Source organism: Oncorhynchus kisutch, linkage group LG3 (assembly GCF_002021735.2).
Source record: "Oncorhynchus kisutch isolate 150728-3 linkage group LG3, Okis_V2, whole genome shotgun sequence".
NCBI lineage: Eukaryota > Metazoa > Chordata > Actinopteri > Salmoniformes > Salmonidae > Oncorhynchus > Oncorhynchus kisutch.
This window is the reverse complement of record NC_034176.2, coordinates 62,215,202-62,232,171: the sequence shown is the minus strand read 5'-3', so window position 1 is coordinate 62,232,171 and position 16,970 is coordinate 62,215,202. Positions and strand designations below refer to the sequence as shown.

General features: G+C 45.5%; 1 protein-coding gene across 1 annotated transcript in view; it reads right to left on the bottom strand.

Annotated features, from left to right (window-relative positions):
* Nucleotides 1-9,712: 9,712 nt before the first annotated feature.
* Nucleotides 9,713-16,970, bottom strand: part of LOC109874472 (protein FAM189A1) — a 139,184-nt gene continuing 131,926 nt past the window's right edge. The window contains exons 8-12 of the mRNA XM_031810206.1: nucleotides 12,203-12,269; nucleotides 11,336-12,034; nucleotides 11,069-11,140; nucleotides 10,505-10,824; nucleotides 9,713-10,392 (exon numbers count right to left, since the gene is read on the bottom strand). Coding sequence (XP_031666066.1) covers nucleotides 10,177-10,392; nucleotides 10,505-10,824; nucleotides 11,069-11,140; nucleotides 11,336-12,034; nucleotides 12,203-12,269 — 1,374 coding nt within the window. The 3' untranslated portion in view covers nucleotides 9,713-10,176. The remainder of the gene's footprint in view (nucleotides 10,393-10,504; nucleotides 10,825-11,068; nucleotides 11,141-11,335; nucleotides 12,035-12,202; nucleotides 12,270-16,970) is intronic.

The window sequence follows — 16,970 nt, the reverse complement described above, 5'->3', positions numbered from 1 at the left end:
GGGTCTCGACCCCGCCCTGTGCGACTGGGTCCTGGACTTTCTGACGGGCCACCCCCAGGTGGTGAGGGTAGGAAACAACATCTCCACCCCGCTGATCCTCAACACTGGGGCCCCACAAGTGTGCATTCTCAGCCCTCTCCTGTACTCTCTGTTCACCCATGACTGCGTGGCCATGCACGCCTCCAAGTCAATCATCAAGTTTGCAGACGACACTACAGTGTTAGAATTGATTACCAACAATGACGAGACGGCCTACAGGGAGGAGGTGAGGGCCCTCGGAGTGTGGTGTCAGGAAAATAACCTCACACTCAATGTCAACAAAACAAAGGAGATGATCGTGGACTTCAGGAAACAGCAGAGGGAGCACCTCTGTGGTGGAAAGTTAAGTTCCTCTGCGTTCACATCATGGACAAACTGAAATGGTCCACCCACACAGACAGCGTGGTGAAGAAGGCGTAACAGTGCCTCTTCAACCTCAGGAGGCTGAAGAAATTTGGCTTGTCACCAAAAACACTCAAACTTTTACAGATGCACAATCGAGAGCATCCTGTTGGGCTGTATCACTGCCTGGTACGGCAACTGCTCCGCCCACAACCGTAAGGCTCTCCAGAGGGTAGTGAGGTCTGCACAACGTATCACCGGTGGCAAACTACCTGACCTCCAGGACACCTACACCACCCGATGTCACAGGAAGGCCAAAAAGATCATCAAGGACAACAACCACCCGAGTCACTGCCTGTTCACCCCGCTATCATCCAGAAGGCTAGGTCAGTACAGGTGCATCAAAGCTGGGACCGAGAGACTGAAAAACAGCTTATATCTCAAAGCCATCAGACTGTTAAACAGCCATCACTAACATTGAGCAACTGCTGCCAACATACTGACTCAATCTCTAGCCACTTTAATAATTAAAACTTGGATGTAATACATTTATCACTAGTCACTTTGCCACATTATATAATGTTTACATACCCTACATGACTCATCTCATATGTACAGATGAAGTTGGAAGTTTACATACATATAAGTTGGAGTCATTAAAACTCGTTTTTCAACCACTCCACAAATTTCTTGTTAACAAACTATAGTTTTGGCAAGTTTGTTAAGACATCTACTTTCCAACAATTGTTTACAGAAAGATTATTTCACTTATAACTCACTGTATCACAATTCCAGTGGGTCAGAAGTTTACATACTCTAAGTTGACTGTGCCTTTAAACAGCTTGAAAATTATGTACTGGCTTTAGAAGCTTCTGATAGGCTAATTGACATAATTTGAGTCAATTGGAGGTGTACCTGTCAATCACCGTATTCTTATCGGCAGACTCAACAGCCTTGGTTTCTCAAATGACTGCCTCGCCTGGTTCACCAACTACTTCTCAGACAAGAGTTCAGTGTGTCAAATCGGAGAGCCTGTTGTCCGGACCTCTGGCAGTCTCTATGGGGGTACCACAGGGTTCAATTCTCGGGCCGACTCTTTTCTCTGTATAAATCAACCATGTCGCTCTTGCTACTTGTGACTCCCTGATCCACCTCTACGTAGACGACACCATTCTGTATGCATCTGGCCCTTCTTTGGACACTGTGTTAACTAACCTCTAAATGAGCTTCAATGCCATACAACACTCCTTCCGTGGCCTCCAACTGTTCTTAAACACTTGTAAAACTAAATGCATGCTTTCCAACCATTCGCTGCCCGCACCCGCCCACCCGAATAGCATCACTACTCTGGATAGTTCTGAATATGTGGACAACTACAAATACCTAGGTGTCTGGCTAGACTGTAAACTCTCCTTCCAGACTCATATTAAACATCTCCAATCCAAAATTAAATCTAGAATCGGCTTTCTATTTCGCAACAAAGCCTCCTTCACTCATGCTGCCAAACATACACTAGTAAAACTGACTCTCCTACCGATCCTCGACTTCGGCAATGTCATTTACAAAATAGCCTCCAACACTCTACTCAGCAAACTGGATGCAGTCTATCACAGTGCCATCCGTTATGTCACCAATGCCCCATATACCACCCACCATTGCAACCTGTATGCTCTAATCGGCTGGCCCTCGCTACATATTCGTCGCCAGACCCACTGGCTCCAGGTCATCTATAAGTCTTTGTTAGTTAAAGCTCCACCTTATCTCAGCTCACTGGTCACGACAACAACACCCACCCGTAGCACGCGCTCCAGCAGGTATATCTCACTGGTCATCCCCAAAGCTGCCTTTCTTTACAGTTCTCTGCTGTCAATGACTGGAACGAATTCCAAAAATCGCTGAAGCTGGAGACTTATATTTCCCTCTCTAATTTTAAACATCAGTTATCCGAGCAGCTAACTGATCACTGCAGCTGTACATAGCCCATCTGTAAATAGCCCATCCAATCTACCTACCTCATCCCCATATTGTTTTTATTTACTTTCCTGCTCTTTTGCATCAGTATTTCTACTTGCACATCATCATCTTCACATCTATCACTCCAGTGTTAATTTGCTAAATTGTAATTACTTGCTACTATGACCTATTTATTGCCTTACCTCCTCACGCCATTTGCACACACTGTATATAGACGTTTCGTTTTTTCTATTGTGTTATTGACTGTATGCTTGTTTATTCCATGTGTAACTCAACTCTGTGTTGTTGTTTGTGTCGCACTGCTTTGCTTTATCTTGGCCAGGTTGCAGTTGTAAATGAAAACTTGTTCTCAACTAGCCTACCTGGTTAAAGAAAGGTGAAATCAATTAAAAAGTAAAAAGTTGCTATTATAAACTGATCACCAACTTAATTAGAGCAGTAAAAATAAATGTTTTGTCATACCCATGGTCTGATATACCATGGCTGTCAGCCAATCAGCATTCAGGGCTCAAACCACCCAGTTTATAATAACCAATTTAGCACATGGTGATTTCACCATGGAAGGCCAAAACTCCATCACACCAAACAGCTCTAAAATAGCATTATCATGTTCACAATTTCACAGTATAGTGTGGAAACATATAAAACACAGGTCAATCACCTTTAAAACGGCAACGTTTTCTCTATGCCTTATAGCAAAATGTGTAGAATTTGCAGGAAACTAACTTTAAAACGTACATTTCTCTCCACCGTCAAGAGGGGGTGGCACTAAAATGTTTTGCCGAGAGGTGGGGGCCTCCCCAAACAAGTCTCGCTTAGGGCCCCCTAAAGGCTAGCGCCGTCCCTGTGTGTATGTGTATGTGTGTGTAATTTTTCATTGTATCTACAACCTCAAAGAATGAGAACCAATCAAGAATCAGAACAGACACTACACTGAAGGTGTCAGAGTGGCAATCGACAGAAAATTAGCAACTTGATAGCTTTAAATGGTGTTCTGCTTTTGTCTTAACCCTCATGGAGATTTAGTTTAAACTCCTACAATTGATATATTTATATTGAGTGCTCTTGATGTGTGGAAATTGTACAGAATGCGCCAATGCTGTTTGGAACACAACAACCAATGCCATACCTGAGGGGTATACTACAAAGCAGGATCAATGAGTTAGCCAGCTGACTTTGATAAACAACCATAAATAACTACACCTACTGATTTCCTGTTTCATTAAGAAAGTTCAACTTTGATATGTGTTTTAAAAAATAAAAAGTTATTTCAGAATATTTGGGGCATGTTATCTGGCTAACTCATTGATTAAGATTTGTCGTATACCCCTCTGGTTAGTGGTCTGGTAAAAAAGGTTGAAGTGAAACAACCATGTCACGTTGATGTAGGCTACAATAACCAGGTTTCCATCCATTATCTGAATACAATGACGAGATGCCCATATCTTCAACCTAACAATGGGACAAGATAAATCCAAAATAAGCCCGTAAAGATGCATTGGGCTTATTTTGCAAGGATTTTGTTGAGAGTGGAACCTCTCACTTCCCCTCTGGTCTCTGTTTCCATACAACCATTTCATGCGTATGGAACGCATAAAATAAGTAATGACAGGCCTTATGGAAACAGCATACCCATTGGTAAAATTACACTCTAACTAAATGTCCATCCAATTGGCGACAGATTTTCATGTGAATATTCTAGAATCCTCATAAAAAAAGTGAATTTCTGTAACGACATTCCTCCTCCTCTTCTGGAGGACTCCTCCAGAGTCTGTCCTTACAGAATGCTGACTCCACAATTGGAAGCATCGTGGAGTTGATATATATTATTTTGGTGACGTCGGTTCCAGGTGCCGCTCCTGAAACAACTGGGGATGCCTCGGTGTTGGAGGAAGATTCCTAGATGTGATAAGTTTACAGGAGGAAACAAGACAACGGAATATGTAGTATTGGTGGGAAAAGTTGTGTGTTAACTCTAGGGGTACCCATGGTGCTGGAGATCAGAAGTGTCCGGTGAGAGAAAGGTAGGTTGAGGTTGCCAGGATCAGAGTAGTATAGAAGGTGTCATATGCTAAGGCAGTTAAGAGAGTAGTAGAGGAAGATGGGGTCCAGGCTGAGGGATTCTAAGAGGATTCCTGTGATTAGGATAAGGCCTATAGAGATTGATAGGAACAACATGTGTTTCAGTAAGTGTGTTTCTTAGGGTTCATACCCATCGTTATCAACTGTACTGCAGAAATGGAACAAATCACAGAAAAAAATATGTTGTGCTGCAGAAAAGTACTTGGGTGTACGTGATTTTACTGCAGAAGAGTTACAATGTGTGTTACAAGATAGTGTCAAGTCCTCCCAGGCTGCTGGCCTGTTGCAGGATCAGATAGTGGTGAGGTTTTGAAGGGTCTAGGGTTAGTTGGTAGGGCAGTTTTTTCCCCCTTGTCCCATCCCTTTTTGTCTTACAAAGTATAATGAATTCACACTCCAGAACAGTAGGCGGATCCACAGGGATAGATACGAGAAATAAATGAATAGGGAGGCTGTGACAATACACATTTAAAGTAGAAGGTCGGATATTTTGGAGTAGGTAAAATAGATTATGCAACAATTGCGATGGAAAGGTTTTATGCGTAAATATTGATAGAAAATCCATGTCGTAAACGATGATGTTGTAGCCTACTACCACCACAACATGTAAAAGCATGAGGAGTTTATAAGCAGATGGAATAGGTTATGACGTTACTTCAGAACGTCATGAGCTTCATGCAAATGTTCCAATACATATCGATGCTCCATTAGCCGTTACAGGATAGGTACTGTTTGGCGTAGCAGCGAATTTCCGACCAACCTTAACTTGGTGATACTATCTTCGTTCGGCAAAACATTTATCTTCTAAAATGTCCGCGTCGTTAGAATTTTGGAAATGCTCCGTTATTAAAATAAAATGTTTTGCTCCATGAAGTATGTGTACATCGTCATCTTGTCTATTAGAAATATTCTCTCATTGATTGAGACAGGTAGGTGCCTCCAGGGGTGAAAGTAAGGTGGTGCAGAGTCCCAGCAAAATAAATAGTGGGGGTAAACCGTATTGTTAAAACATGAGTCTATCACAATAATTAAAACAACATTTCAAGAAAACTGAGATTAATAGTGCCGGAAACCCGAGACGTGGGACAGCAGTGGATGCATACATTCTAGCCTAATGACAATCACCAAATGTCATGTGTCATTACACTTTTTGGTGTTTTGTGTAACGGATGTCTCTTTCCATTTACCTCTGTTTGGAGGTGGGAAATGTGTTGCGAGTGGATGAATGTGCGCGGGTGCCTAGTAAAGGAGCCCTTTGAAGTGAATGTTTGAGAATCAGATGAAAACATTATGACTAGTTGTGGTTATGCCACAATAAAAGGTAATATTGTACATTTTAAAAGTTAAATGATACATCTTTAGGACTAGGCCCACAGGGATTCTGTGTACTTCTTTGATTAGGCCCATCATTTTTTGGGGTGTGCACACATAGTACCGGAAAAAATGTAATCTAATTTCACCCATGGGTCCACCCTAAAGTGCTGCATGTCACGATGACACTCACCTGTCTGGATCAATAAGAGAAAATGTTTAAAACATCTTTAAGTGACTTTGAGGTTCACAATCGATTTTTAGATACTTTCACATAATTTGGAAATTACGCCAGTGTAACGGCGTTCTTCGTTTGTTGAAAGAGAGGACCGAAATGCAGCGTGGTGGTTACTCATGTCTTTAATGAATGAAATGACGATACATGAAATAACTGAATAAATACAAAAACAACAAACGGAACGTGAAACTTATTACAGCCTATCTGGTGAACACTACACAGAGACAGGAACAATCACCCACGAAATACAAAGCGAACTCAGGCTACCTAAATACGGTTCTGGTTGACCGGCAGATCTGGAAGATTCTGGTTGACCGGCAGATCTGGAAGAGACTGGTTGACCGGCAGATCTGGAAGAGACTGGTTGACCGGCAGATCTGGAAGAGACTGGTTGACTGGCAGATCTGGAAGAGACTGGTTGACTGGCAGATCTGGAAGAGACTGGTTGACTGGCAGATCTGGAAGAGACTGGTTGACTGGCTGATCTGGAAGAGACTGGTTGACTGGCTGATCTGGAAGAGACTGGTTGACTGGCTGATCTGGAAGAGACTGGCTGACTGGCAGATCTGGAAGAGTCTGGCTGACTGGCAGATCTGGAAGAGTCTGGCTGACTGGCAGATCTGGAAGAGTCTGGCTGACTGGCAGATCTGGAAGAGTCTGGCTGACTGGCAGATCTGGAAGAGTCTGGCTGACTGGCAGATCTGGAAGAGTCTGGCTGACTGGCAGATCTGGAAGAGTCTGGCTGACTGGCGGATCTGGAAGAGTCTGGTTGACTGGCAGATCTGGAAGAGTCTGGCTGACTGGTGGATCCTGGCTGACTGGCGAATCCTGGCCGACTGGCGAATCCTGGCCGACTGGCGGATCCTGGCCGACTGGCAGATCCTGGCCGACTGGCACTACTGGCGGATCCTGGCTGATCCTGGATGACTGATGGATCCTGGCTGACTGGCACTTTTGGCGGATCCTGGCCGACTGGCAGATCCTGGCCGACTGGCGGATCCTGTCCGACTGGCGGATCCTGGCCGACTGGCGGATCCTGGCCGACTGGCGGATCCTGGCCGACCCTGGCTGACTGGCACTTCTGGCGGATCCTGGCTGACTGGCACTTCTGGCGGATCCTGGAAGACTGGCGGATCCTGGCTGACTGGTGGATCCTGGCTGACTGGCGGATCCTGGCCGACTGGCACTACTGGCGGATCCTGACTGACTGGCACTTCTGGCGGATCCTGGCAGACTGGTGGATCCTGGCTGACTGGTGGATCTAACTGATCCTGACAGACTGGCGACGCTGGGCAGACTGGCGGCGCTGGGCAGACTGGCGACGCTGGGCAGACTGGCGACGCTGGGCAGACTGGCGACGCTGGGCAGACTGGCGACGCTGGGCAGACTGGCGACACTGGGCAAACTGGCGGCTCCTTGCAGACTGACGGCTCCTTGCAGACTGACGGCTCCTTGCAGACTGGCGGCTCCTTGCAGACTGGCGGCTCCTTGCAGACTGGCAGCTCTGGCTGCTCTATGCAGACTGACAGCTCTGGCTGCTTCATGCAGACTGACAGCTCTGGCTGCTCCATGTAGACTGGCTGCTTCATGCAGACTGGCAGCTCGGGCTGCTTCATGTAGACTGACAGCTCTGGCTGCTCCATGCAGACTGACAGCTCAGGCTGCTCCCTGCAGTCTGGCAGCTCTGTCTGCGCTAAACAGGCGGGAGACTCCGGCAGCGCTGTAGAGGAGAAAGGCTCTGGCTGCGCTAAACAGGCGGGAGACTCCAGCAGCACAGGAGAGGAGAAAAGCGCTGGCTGCGCTGAACAGGCGAGAGACTCCGGCAGCGCAGGAGAGGTGAAAGGCTCCGACTGCGCTGAACAGGCGGGAGACTCCGACAGCGCAGGAGAGGCGAGGCGCACTGTAGGCCTGATGCGTGGTGCTGGAACTGGTGGTACTGGATCGAGGACACACACAGGAAGCCTGGTGCAGGGAGCTGCTACCGGAGGACTGGAATGTGGAGGTGGCACAGGATGGGCTAGACCGTGAAGGCGTACTGGAGATCTTGAGAGCAGTGTTGGCACAGGACGTGCAAGGCTAGGGATGTGCACAGGAGGCCTGGTACGTGAGGCTGGCACCAACTTCACCAGCCGACTAACACGCACCTCAGGACGAGTATGGAGCGCTAACCCAGGTGCCATCAAATCCCCAACACGTTCCGTGGGGCGAATTCCATGCAAAAAGCACCAACACAGCAACTCCCTCATTTCTCTCTCCTCCAACTTCCCCATTAACTCCTTCACAGTCTCTGTTTCGCTCACCTCCAACACCGGCTCTGGTTCTGGTCTCCTCCTTGGCTCTTCACGATAAACAGGGAGAGTTGGCTCAGGTCTATCTCCTGACTCAGCCACTCTCCCTCTGAGCCCCCCCCCAATACATTTTTGGGGCTGCTTTTCGGGCTTCGCTCTGCGCCGCCGTGTCTGTTTCTCCAACTCCATTCGCCTATAGCCTTCTTCGCACTGAACTAGCGAATCCCAGGCGGGCTCCTGCACTCTCTCTGGGTCGGCCGCCCACCTGTCGATTTCTTCCCACGTCGTATACTCCGTGCCATTGCTGTCCATAACGTCCTCCTTTCGCTGCTGCCTGTTAACACGCTGCTCAGTCCGAGTGTGGTGGGTGATTCTGTAACGGCGTTCTTCGTTTGTTGAAAGAGAGGACCGAAATGCAGCGTGGTGGTTACTCATGTCTTTAATGAATGAAATGATGATACATGAAATAACTGAATAAATACAAAAACAACAAACGGAACGTGAAACTTATTACAGCCTATCTGGTGAAACTACACAGAGACAGGAACAATCACCCACAAAATACAAAGCGAACTCAGGCTACCTAAATACGGTTCCCAATCAGAGACAACGTGAATCACCTGACTCCTGATTGAGAACCGCCTCAGGCAGCCAAGCCTATACAACACCCCTAATCAGCCGCGATCCCAAATACTACAAACCCCAATACGAAATACAATAACATAAACCCCTGTCACACCCTGGCCTGACCAAAATATATAACGAAAACACAAAACACTATGACCAAGGCGTGACAGCCAGAAAAAGTATAATATATGTCCCATGACTTGAATGGGATTTGTGTCAAAAATCTTAAAAGGTTAGTATATGGAAACAGTGCCAGGGAAACTAAACCAAAGTGTGGATTGCTGTCATACCTTGTCCATAGACTGCTTGCAGGGTAAGAAAACCAATATGTAATTTTGTAATTTGGATAAACTATCCCTTTAAACTTCAATTGATTTATTCAGAACATGAAAAGTTAAGTGCAAAAGTAATTTTATGTACACTACGTCATCACGCACAGCATTTTATCCGCTAATAAGTCAGTTTGATGGAAACACCTCTGTTGGGAAAATGTGCATATTGTTTCTATGTAGATTTTAGAATATTCACCTGAAAATCTTTTGCCAATTGGATGGCAACCAATCTGATTCAGAATAGTTTGTTAAACCGCAAGATATTGATATTTCGTAAGTTACAATGACCAAGGTTTTTAAAAATATTACACAATTTGTGTGTTTTGTACATTGACACAGTATTTTATTCTTCTTCTAAACTATTCAGTTGCGCCATGCATCTTCTTTAAGTATGGACTTCTGCACCTCTCGTGCCTCCTAAAAATGTATGTCATGTTCAAATGATATCCCATTGTTGAAAGAAGGAGGTCGACTACAACATAGAAAGTCATATTTTATTGTAACACTGATAAGAATTGTAACACATTGAGGTAAGTTAAATAATCCACTTTTGTAAAGTTCTCTGTCCTGCAGTGGAACACAGTATTCAGCCAATCAGAGTTAGAATCCACAAAGTCTGCAGGAGCTAGTACCATCCCAAGTCTGTTCAGTTCACAGTTTTAATACAAAGTTGTTTTTTTCCTTTTGATAAAGTAGAGCACTAGTTTTTCATCATGACATCTCCATTTAGTTGGCTTACAAGTATGTTTTACAAGGTTGAGACTTTAAAAAATCCCTTGAGGGAGAAAAGAACATTCTGGTGTTTTTGATATGAGAGAGAACAGAAGCCAATCCAGTCCAGACATGACTTACTGAGTTTGTTTCTGCTAATGTCTTGGCACAGTCTCACAGGGCACTATGAGATAGAGATAGGGGTTGAGTCCTTGGTGGGGAGGGAGGGCGGTCAAAGGATGGTCTCTCTACACAAAAGGCTTTGAGTGCGTTCAGAGGGTGAGGGAGAGGAGTCCAGGGGAGGAGGGGGGTTGGGAGGCCCTGGTGCTGTAGGTGGACGCCGCAGGGATGAGAAAGGGGAACTCAAGGCCCCACAGCTTTGGAGGTGCAGGTCTTCATGGGCACGCTTCCTTGGGCTGCCGATGATGCGTTGTGACTGTGTCATCACCTGACCAACAGACCAACAGTTTAGCCCAGAATGATCCAACAATGGTTTCATTAAGTTATCAGACCAGCTTTTTTTCATATGCATTCATACTCATGCTCATCGATAGACTTACCTGATCTATGACATTGGCACTGAATATAGCTTCCTCCATGTGTCTCTCGTCAGACTTGATGACATACTTGATGCTGTTGACCACCTGCTGGACCTCTGGAGGTAGACTGCAGCTGGAGTGCTCCAGGAATTTGGCCACCAGGATTTTGGTGTCTTTATACGTCTTGAGGTCAGCCAGAGAGTGTGGGCGCTCGTTGGAGACCGTGTGCAGGGCTCGCGGTTTGAGGCGGATGTCCACTTTCCTCCCCTCCTTCTGCTTCCTACCACTGCGGGTGCTGACTTTGGCAGCGGCGTGGGGAGGAGCTGCCACCTCTGTAGACTCTGAACACACCAAAGACACAAACATACAACATCCAATCAGGCGGGACTCAACATATTCAACACATTTGCACATTCTGTAGGTGAACGCTATTTTCACCTACGAGTCGCTGGTCTAAATGGGTGTTTTCACCAGAGGTACTGTATGTGTAGACTGCCAGGTTAGGTGGGGAGTGATCTGGTGGGGAGATGTGAAAGGCGCACATAGTAGAGAGGTGGTAAAAGGCTCTGGTGGGGTGGGCATTACCTTGCTCTGGTGAAGTCTGAGGAGAATCTTCAGGAGGAGGGTTGCTTGCAGAGGGGCAGCCACAGCTGTCACCTGCAGAGGGAGATGTTAGCCTTATGGTGAACAAGTACTTATGCTAAAGTATATTATTTGCATTTCACCAAATGAAGTGATGCTAGCTGCCTATGTGGTCTGATTAACCCAGTTCATCTCAACAGTAATGACCGGATCTTTCCTAAACAACACATGGGGAACAATGCCGTGCCGACACAGGAACAACTCACGTACTTCCAGATATGGAGGTACAGGAGATGGGGTCGCTGGTGGAGCGTACGATGCGAGCCAGCTTGCGATACCTCCTGCCAGACCGGAGCATGCGGGGTCGCTCTGCGGGCGCTGAGGTAGAAGGGGGCTGCGAGGCCGGGCAGGAGGAAGAGGAGGATGGGGACCACACACTGAAGCACAGCCGGGAGCCACGGGGCCGGGAAGGGGGGGACGTGGAGGGGCAGGCAGGGAGGCTCTGGGCTGCTGTGGCTACCTCTACGGAGGCTGTGGCTGCGGCTGCAGAGGGGGAGGCAGAGGGCAGGGAGGGAGGAGTAGGAGGGACAGGAAGAATCAGCTGCCTCCTACTGGCTCGTTCTCTGAGGTTTGCGTGTAGCTTTACTCCTCCCTTGGGCTCCTCGTGCTCCAGTATGTTGACGTTCTCTAAGGACCGGTCTGGAGAGTGGGGTATGGAGTCCTGGGTGTGGCAGGACTCGCTGTAGCTAGTGTAGTCGACCCGGGCCAGGCCGCGGTGGCGGTGGGAGAAGCGGGCACTGAACTCTAGACTGATGGAGCTGCCATCAGTGGGGGCGGTGTGCAGCGTGCCATAGGGAGAGGAGTCAGAGCCCTGCACCTCCAGGGAACAGAGATCCTCTGAGGAGCAACTGTGGTCTGGAATTTCTGCTACCTCCTCTGATACCATTAGAGAGGCACTGTCCACCGAGCCTGGGACAAGACACAGGAGAGCACAAGCATCAGCTGCACCAAATTATAGTACAGGCATAGATATCAAACATGGCTCAACCCTATGGGTGAGATACACCGGCCTGTTCACACACACAGTCAAAGTCGTGTGAGGGGTGGCTGTGGCGATAGTGATTAAGCCTTCCTTACCCTGAGTACTGAGACCAGCTGTGGCGTTTCTCTCACAGAGGCTGGACTGATCAATGCTGGTAGTGACCTGCAGAGAGGAGCACATGGACAGACAGACACACACACACACACACACACACACACACACACACACACACACACACACACACACACACACACACACACACACACACACACACACATGATTAGTTCTTACAGTTAACAAAGGAGACACACATTTCCAAAGGGATAGTGAGTGAGGAAACCAAATAAATCTGCCATTAGTGAAACCCTTGTTAAAGATAAGGAACAGGTGGGAGAGGCAGAGAATCCTTTTGGAGAACATCTGTCAGAGGCTGCTGCTTCTTCCCGACACATCTGGCAACCATGTGCTCAGTACCACACTCTGGCCAGTAGAGAGCTCTCTAAGCACACATCACCCACTCCACATCAGGAATTCCATTGACATTTTAGAGGTGGTGAACTGTTCCTAAATAATTGAATGCTTATTATGTTATGTGTTAAGTGTGCTTGCTTTCTCATCCCATCATGATGAGTATTTCTAAATCATAGCAGTGAATATGGAAGGATAATCAGGGTCTTAGAAGCATGTAACACTGTGTAGTGTCTGTAGTACCATTTAATATAAAGTATGTTCCAATACAATACCTCTGTCTTACCGTTCATAAGCTGCAGTCACCTGTACAAACTGATCATTTCGGGTCCATACCTCTATTCTTGTCAACCTGCAAGAGGTGAGCGACTAGAATGTCTATTCAGGGGGAATCTAGATCCCTCCTATTGCAGCTGCTCCCCTATGAGGCATACATCTAACAGTAGCCAGTCCCCTGAGGTGCTTTCCCTGCATCAACACTTCAAAGGCATGTACTTCAGGTGAGAAAACTCTATATTGATTTGACCTTATTCACAGAATCTTTGTTAGAAGATCATTTTCAGGAGATCTGTGCAGAGAGCTCTAAAAGAGGAAGGGAAGCCTTTTGGTATTACATTTTAGAGAAAATAATATATTTTGCTCTAAAATGTTGGTGCACCAATGTCTCTTAAAATATCAAAGGGACACAAAAGGCACTCTTTTTGTGGAACGACCCAGCTTTGTTATAGATTTGATTCCTATGTCTTTGTCTCCTGTGGTTTCGCCTTCACTGTCATGTAAGAGACATAAGCCCTTGTCTGTCTTAGGAGAGCCATAAAGCACCACTCAGCCCTAAACAGATGACTGCGCCAATGATTGAATGGCATTTTTGGTTAAGCTTGCATTCAATTGCACTCCCTGTTGCACACAACAAGCTTCAATCCCCCTGTCACAAGGGGATGTATGGCTGATTTAAGATGAAATCGTCAACCCTGTTACTATATTTGGCACTTATAGGCAATCACTATTACAATTACATTTTTTTAATTGAACCCCAAGAGATGGGAAAACATGTTTTTTAGGAAGTTGAACATGTGCTCTTAATGACAATATTAAAATGAGATGAAATCAAATGTTATTTTCTTTACCAAGTTCCACTTCTCAAAAGGTACCCAATTGGTGGAACGACTCAACTGCATTCAACAGGAAACCAACTATATTTCTTGAAGAAGTGACATCTCACATTTTCTCCAGGTGGACAACAATAGTACCTCCATGATTGAGTTCAAAGGAAAAACAGGATGTTACGTTAAACTCATCAAACTGAAATCTATACCCGCTCTGATGTTCTACCAGACAAGATGTGTCTTCTGTATCTCATCTAAATTAGACTTTTTCCATCACACTTCTAGTACACTCGGAAAGTATTCAGACCCCTTGACTTTTCCCACATTTTGTTAGGTTACAGCCTTATTCTAAAATCAATTAAATAAATTGTTTTCCTCATCAATCTACACACAATACCCCACAACAAAGCAAAAGCAGGTTCTGAAACTTTTGCAAATATACAGTTGAAGCCAGAAGTTTACATATACCTTAGCTAAATACATTTAAACTCAGTTTTTCGCAATTCCTGACATTTAATCCTAGTAAATATTCCCTGTCTTAGGTCAGTTAGGATCATCACTTTATTTTAAGAATGTGAAATGTCAGAATAATAGTAGAGTAATTTATTTCAGCTTTGATTTCTTTCATCACATTCCCAGTGGGTCAGAAGTTTACATACACTCAATTAGTATTTGGTAGTATTGTCTTTAACTTGTTTAACTTGGTTAAAACGTTTCAGGTAGCCTTCCACAAGCTTCCCACAATAAGTTGGGTGAATTTTGCCCCATTCCCCTAACAGAGCTGGTGTAACTGAGTCAGGTTTGTAGGCCTCCTTGCTTAACTTCCTGACTGATGTCTTGAGATGTTGTTTCAATATATCCACGTAATTTTCCTCATCATGATGATTTTGTGAAGTGCACTAGTCCCTCCTGCAGCAAAGTACCCCCACAACATGATGCTGCCACCACCGTGCTGCACGGTTGGGATGGTGTTGTTCGGCTTGCAAGCCTCCCACCTTTGTCCTCCAAACATAACAATGGTCATTATGGCCAAACAGTTCTATTTTTGTTTCATCAGTCCAGAGGACATTTCTCCAAAAAGTACGATCTTTGTCCCCACGTGCAGTTGCAAACCTTAGTCTGGCTTTTTTATGGCGGTTTTGTACCAGTGGCTTCTTCCTTGCTGAGCGGCCTTTCAGGTTGTGTAGATATAGGACTCGCTTTACTGTGGATATAGATACTTTTGTACCTGTTTCCTCCAACATCTTCACAAGGTCCATTGCTGTTGTTCTGGGATTGATTTGCACTTTTCTCACCAAAGTACATTCATCTCTAGGAGACAGAACATGTCTCCTTCCTGAGCAGTATGATGGCTGCGTGGTCCCATGGTGTTTATACTTGCGTACTATTGTTTGTACAGATGAACATGGTACCTTCAGGCATTTGGAAATTGCTCCTAAGGATGAACCAGACTTGTGGAGATCTACAATTTTCTTCTGAAGTCTTGGCTGATTTCTTTAGATTTTCCCATGATGTCAAGCAAAGAGAGTTTTGAAGGTAGACCTTGAAATACATCCACAGGTACACCTCCAATTGACTCAAATTATGTCAATTAGCCTATCAGAAGCTTCTAAAGCCATGACATCATTTTCTGGAATTTTCCAAGCTGTTTAAAGGCACAATCAACTTAGTGTATGTAAACTTCTGACCCACTGGAATTGTGATACAGTGAATTATAAGTGAAAAAATCTGTCTGTAAACAACAGTTGTAAAAATGACCTGTGTCTTGCACAAAGTAATGTCCTAACCGACTTGCCAAAACAGTAGTTTGTTAACAAGAAATTTGTGGAGTGGTTGAAAACGAGTTTTAATGACTCCAATCTAAGTGTATGTAAACATCCGACTTCAACTGTATATAAAAAAAAACATATACCTTATTTACATAAGTATTCAAACCTTTTGCTATGAGATTAGAAATTGAGCTCCTGTCTCCATTGATCATCCTTGAGATGTTTCAACAACTTGATTGGAGTCCACTTGTGATAAATTAAATTGATTGGACATGATTTGGAAAGGCACACATCGGTCTATATAAGGTCCAACAGTGGACAGTGCATGTCAGAGAAGGAAAAAGCCATGAGGTCAAAGGAGATGTCTGTAGAGCTCCAAGACAGGATTGTGTCGAAGCACCAATCTGGGGAAGGGTTCCAAAAACATTCTGCAGCATTGAAGGTCCCCAAGAACACAGTGGCCTCCATCATTCTTAAATGGAAGAAGTTTGGAACCACCAAGGCCCTTCTTAGAGCTGGCAGCCCGGCCAAACTGAGCAATCCGGGGAGAAGGGCCTTGGTCAGGGAGGTGACTGTGGAGATGGGGGGACCTTCTAGAGGACAACCATATCTGCCCATCTCTGCAGCACTCCACCAATCAGGCCTTCATGGTAGAGTGGCCAAACGGAAGCTACTCCTCAGTAAAAGGCACATGACAGCCCGCTTGGAGTTTGCCAAAAGGCACCTAAAGACTCTCAGACCATGAAAAATGAGATTCTCTGGTCTGATGAAACCAAGATTGAACTCTTTTGCCTGAATGTCAAGCGTGACATCTGGAGGAAACCTGCCACCATCCCAACGGCGAAGCATGGTGGTGGCAGCATCATGCTGTGGGGATGTTTTTCAGCAGCAGGGACTGGGAGACTAGTCAGGATCAAGGGAAAGATGAACAGAGAAAATTACAGAGACATCCTTGATGAAAACCTGCTCCATAGCGCTCAGGATCTCAGACTGGGGCGAAGGTTCACCTTCCAACAGGACAATGGCCCTAAGCGCACAGTCAAGACATCGCAGGAGTGGCTTCGGGGCAAGTCTCTGAATGTACTTGAAGGGCCAAGCCAGATCCCTGCAAAGACCTGAAAATAGATGTGCAGTGACTCTCCCCATCCAACCGGAAAAAGCTTGAGAGGATCTGCAGAGAAGAATGGGAGAAACTCCCCAAATACAGGTGTGCCAAGCTTGTAGCGTCATACCCAAGAAGACTCGAGGCTGTAATCGCTGCCAAAGGTTCTTCAACAAAGTAATGAGTAAAGGGTCTGGATACTTATGTAAATTAATGTGATATTTCAGTTTTTTACATTTTTAATACATTTGCAAAAAAATAATCTAAAAACCTGTTTTTGCTTTGTTATTATATGGTATTGTGTGTAGATTGATGAGGGGAGGGAAACTATTTAATCCAATTTAGAATAAGGCTGAAATGTAACAAAATATGGAAAAAGTCAAAGGGTCTGAATACTTTCTGAATGCACTGTATGTGT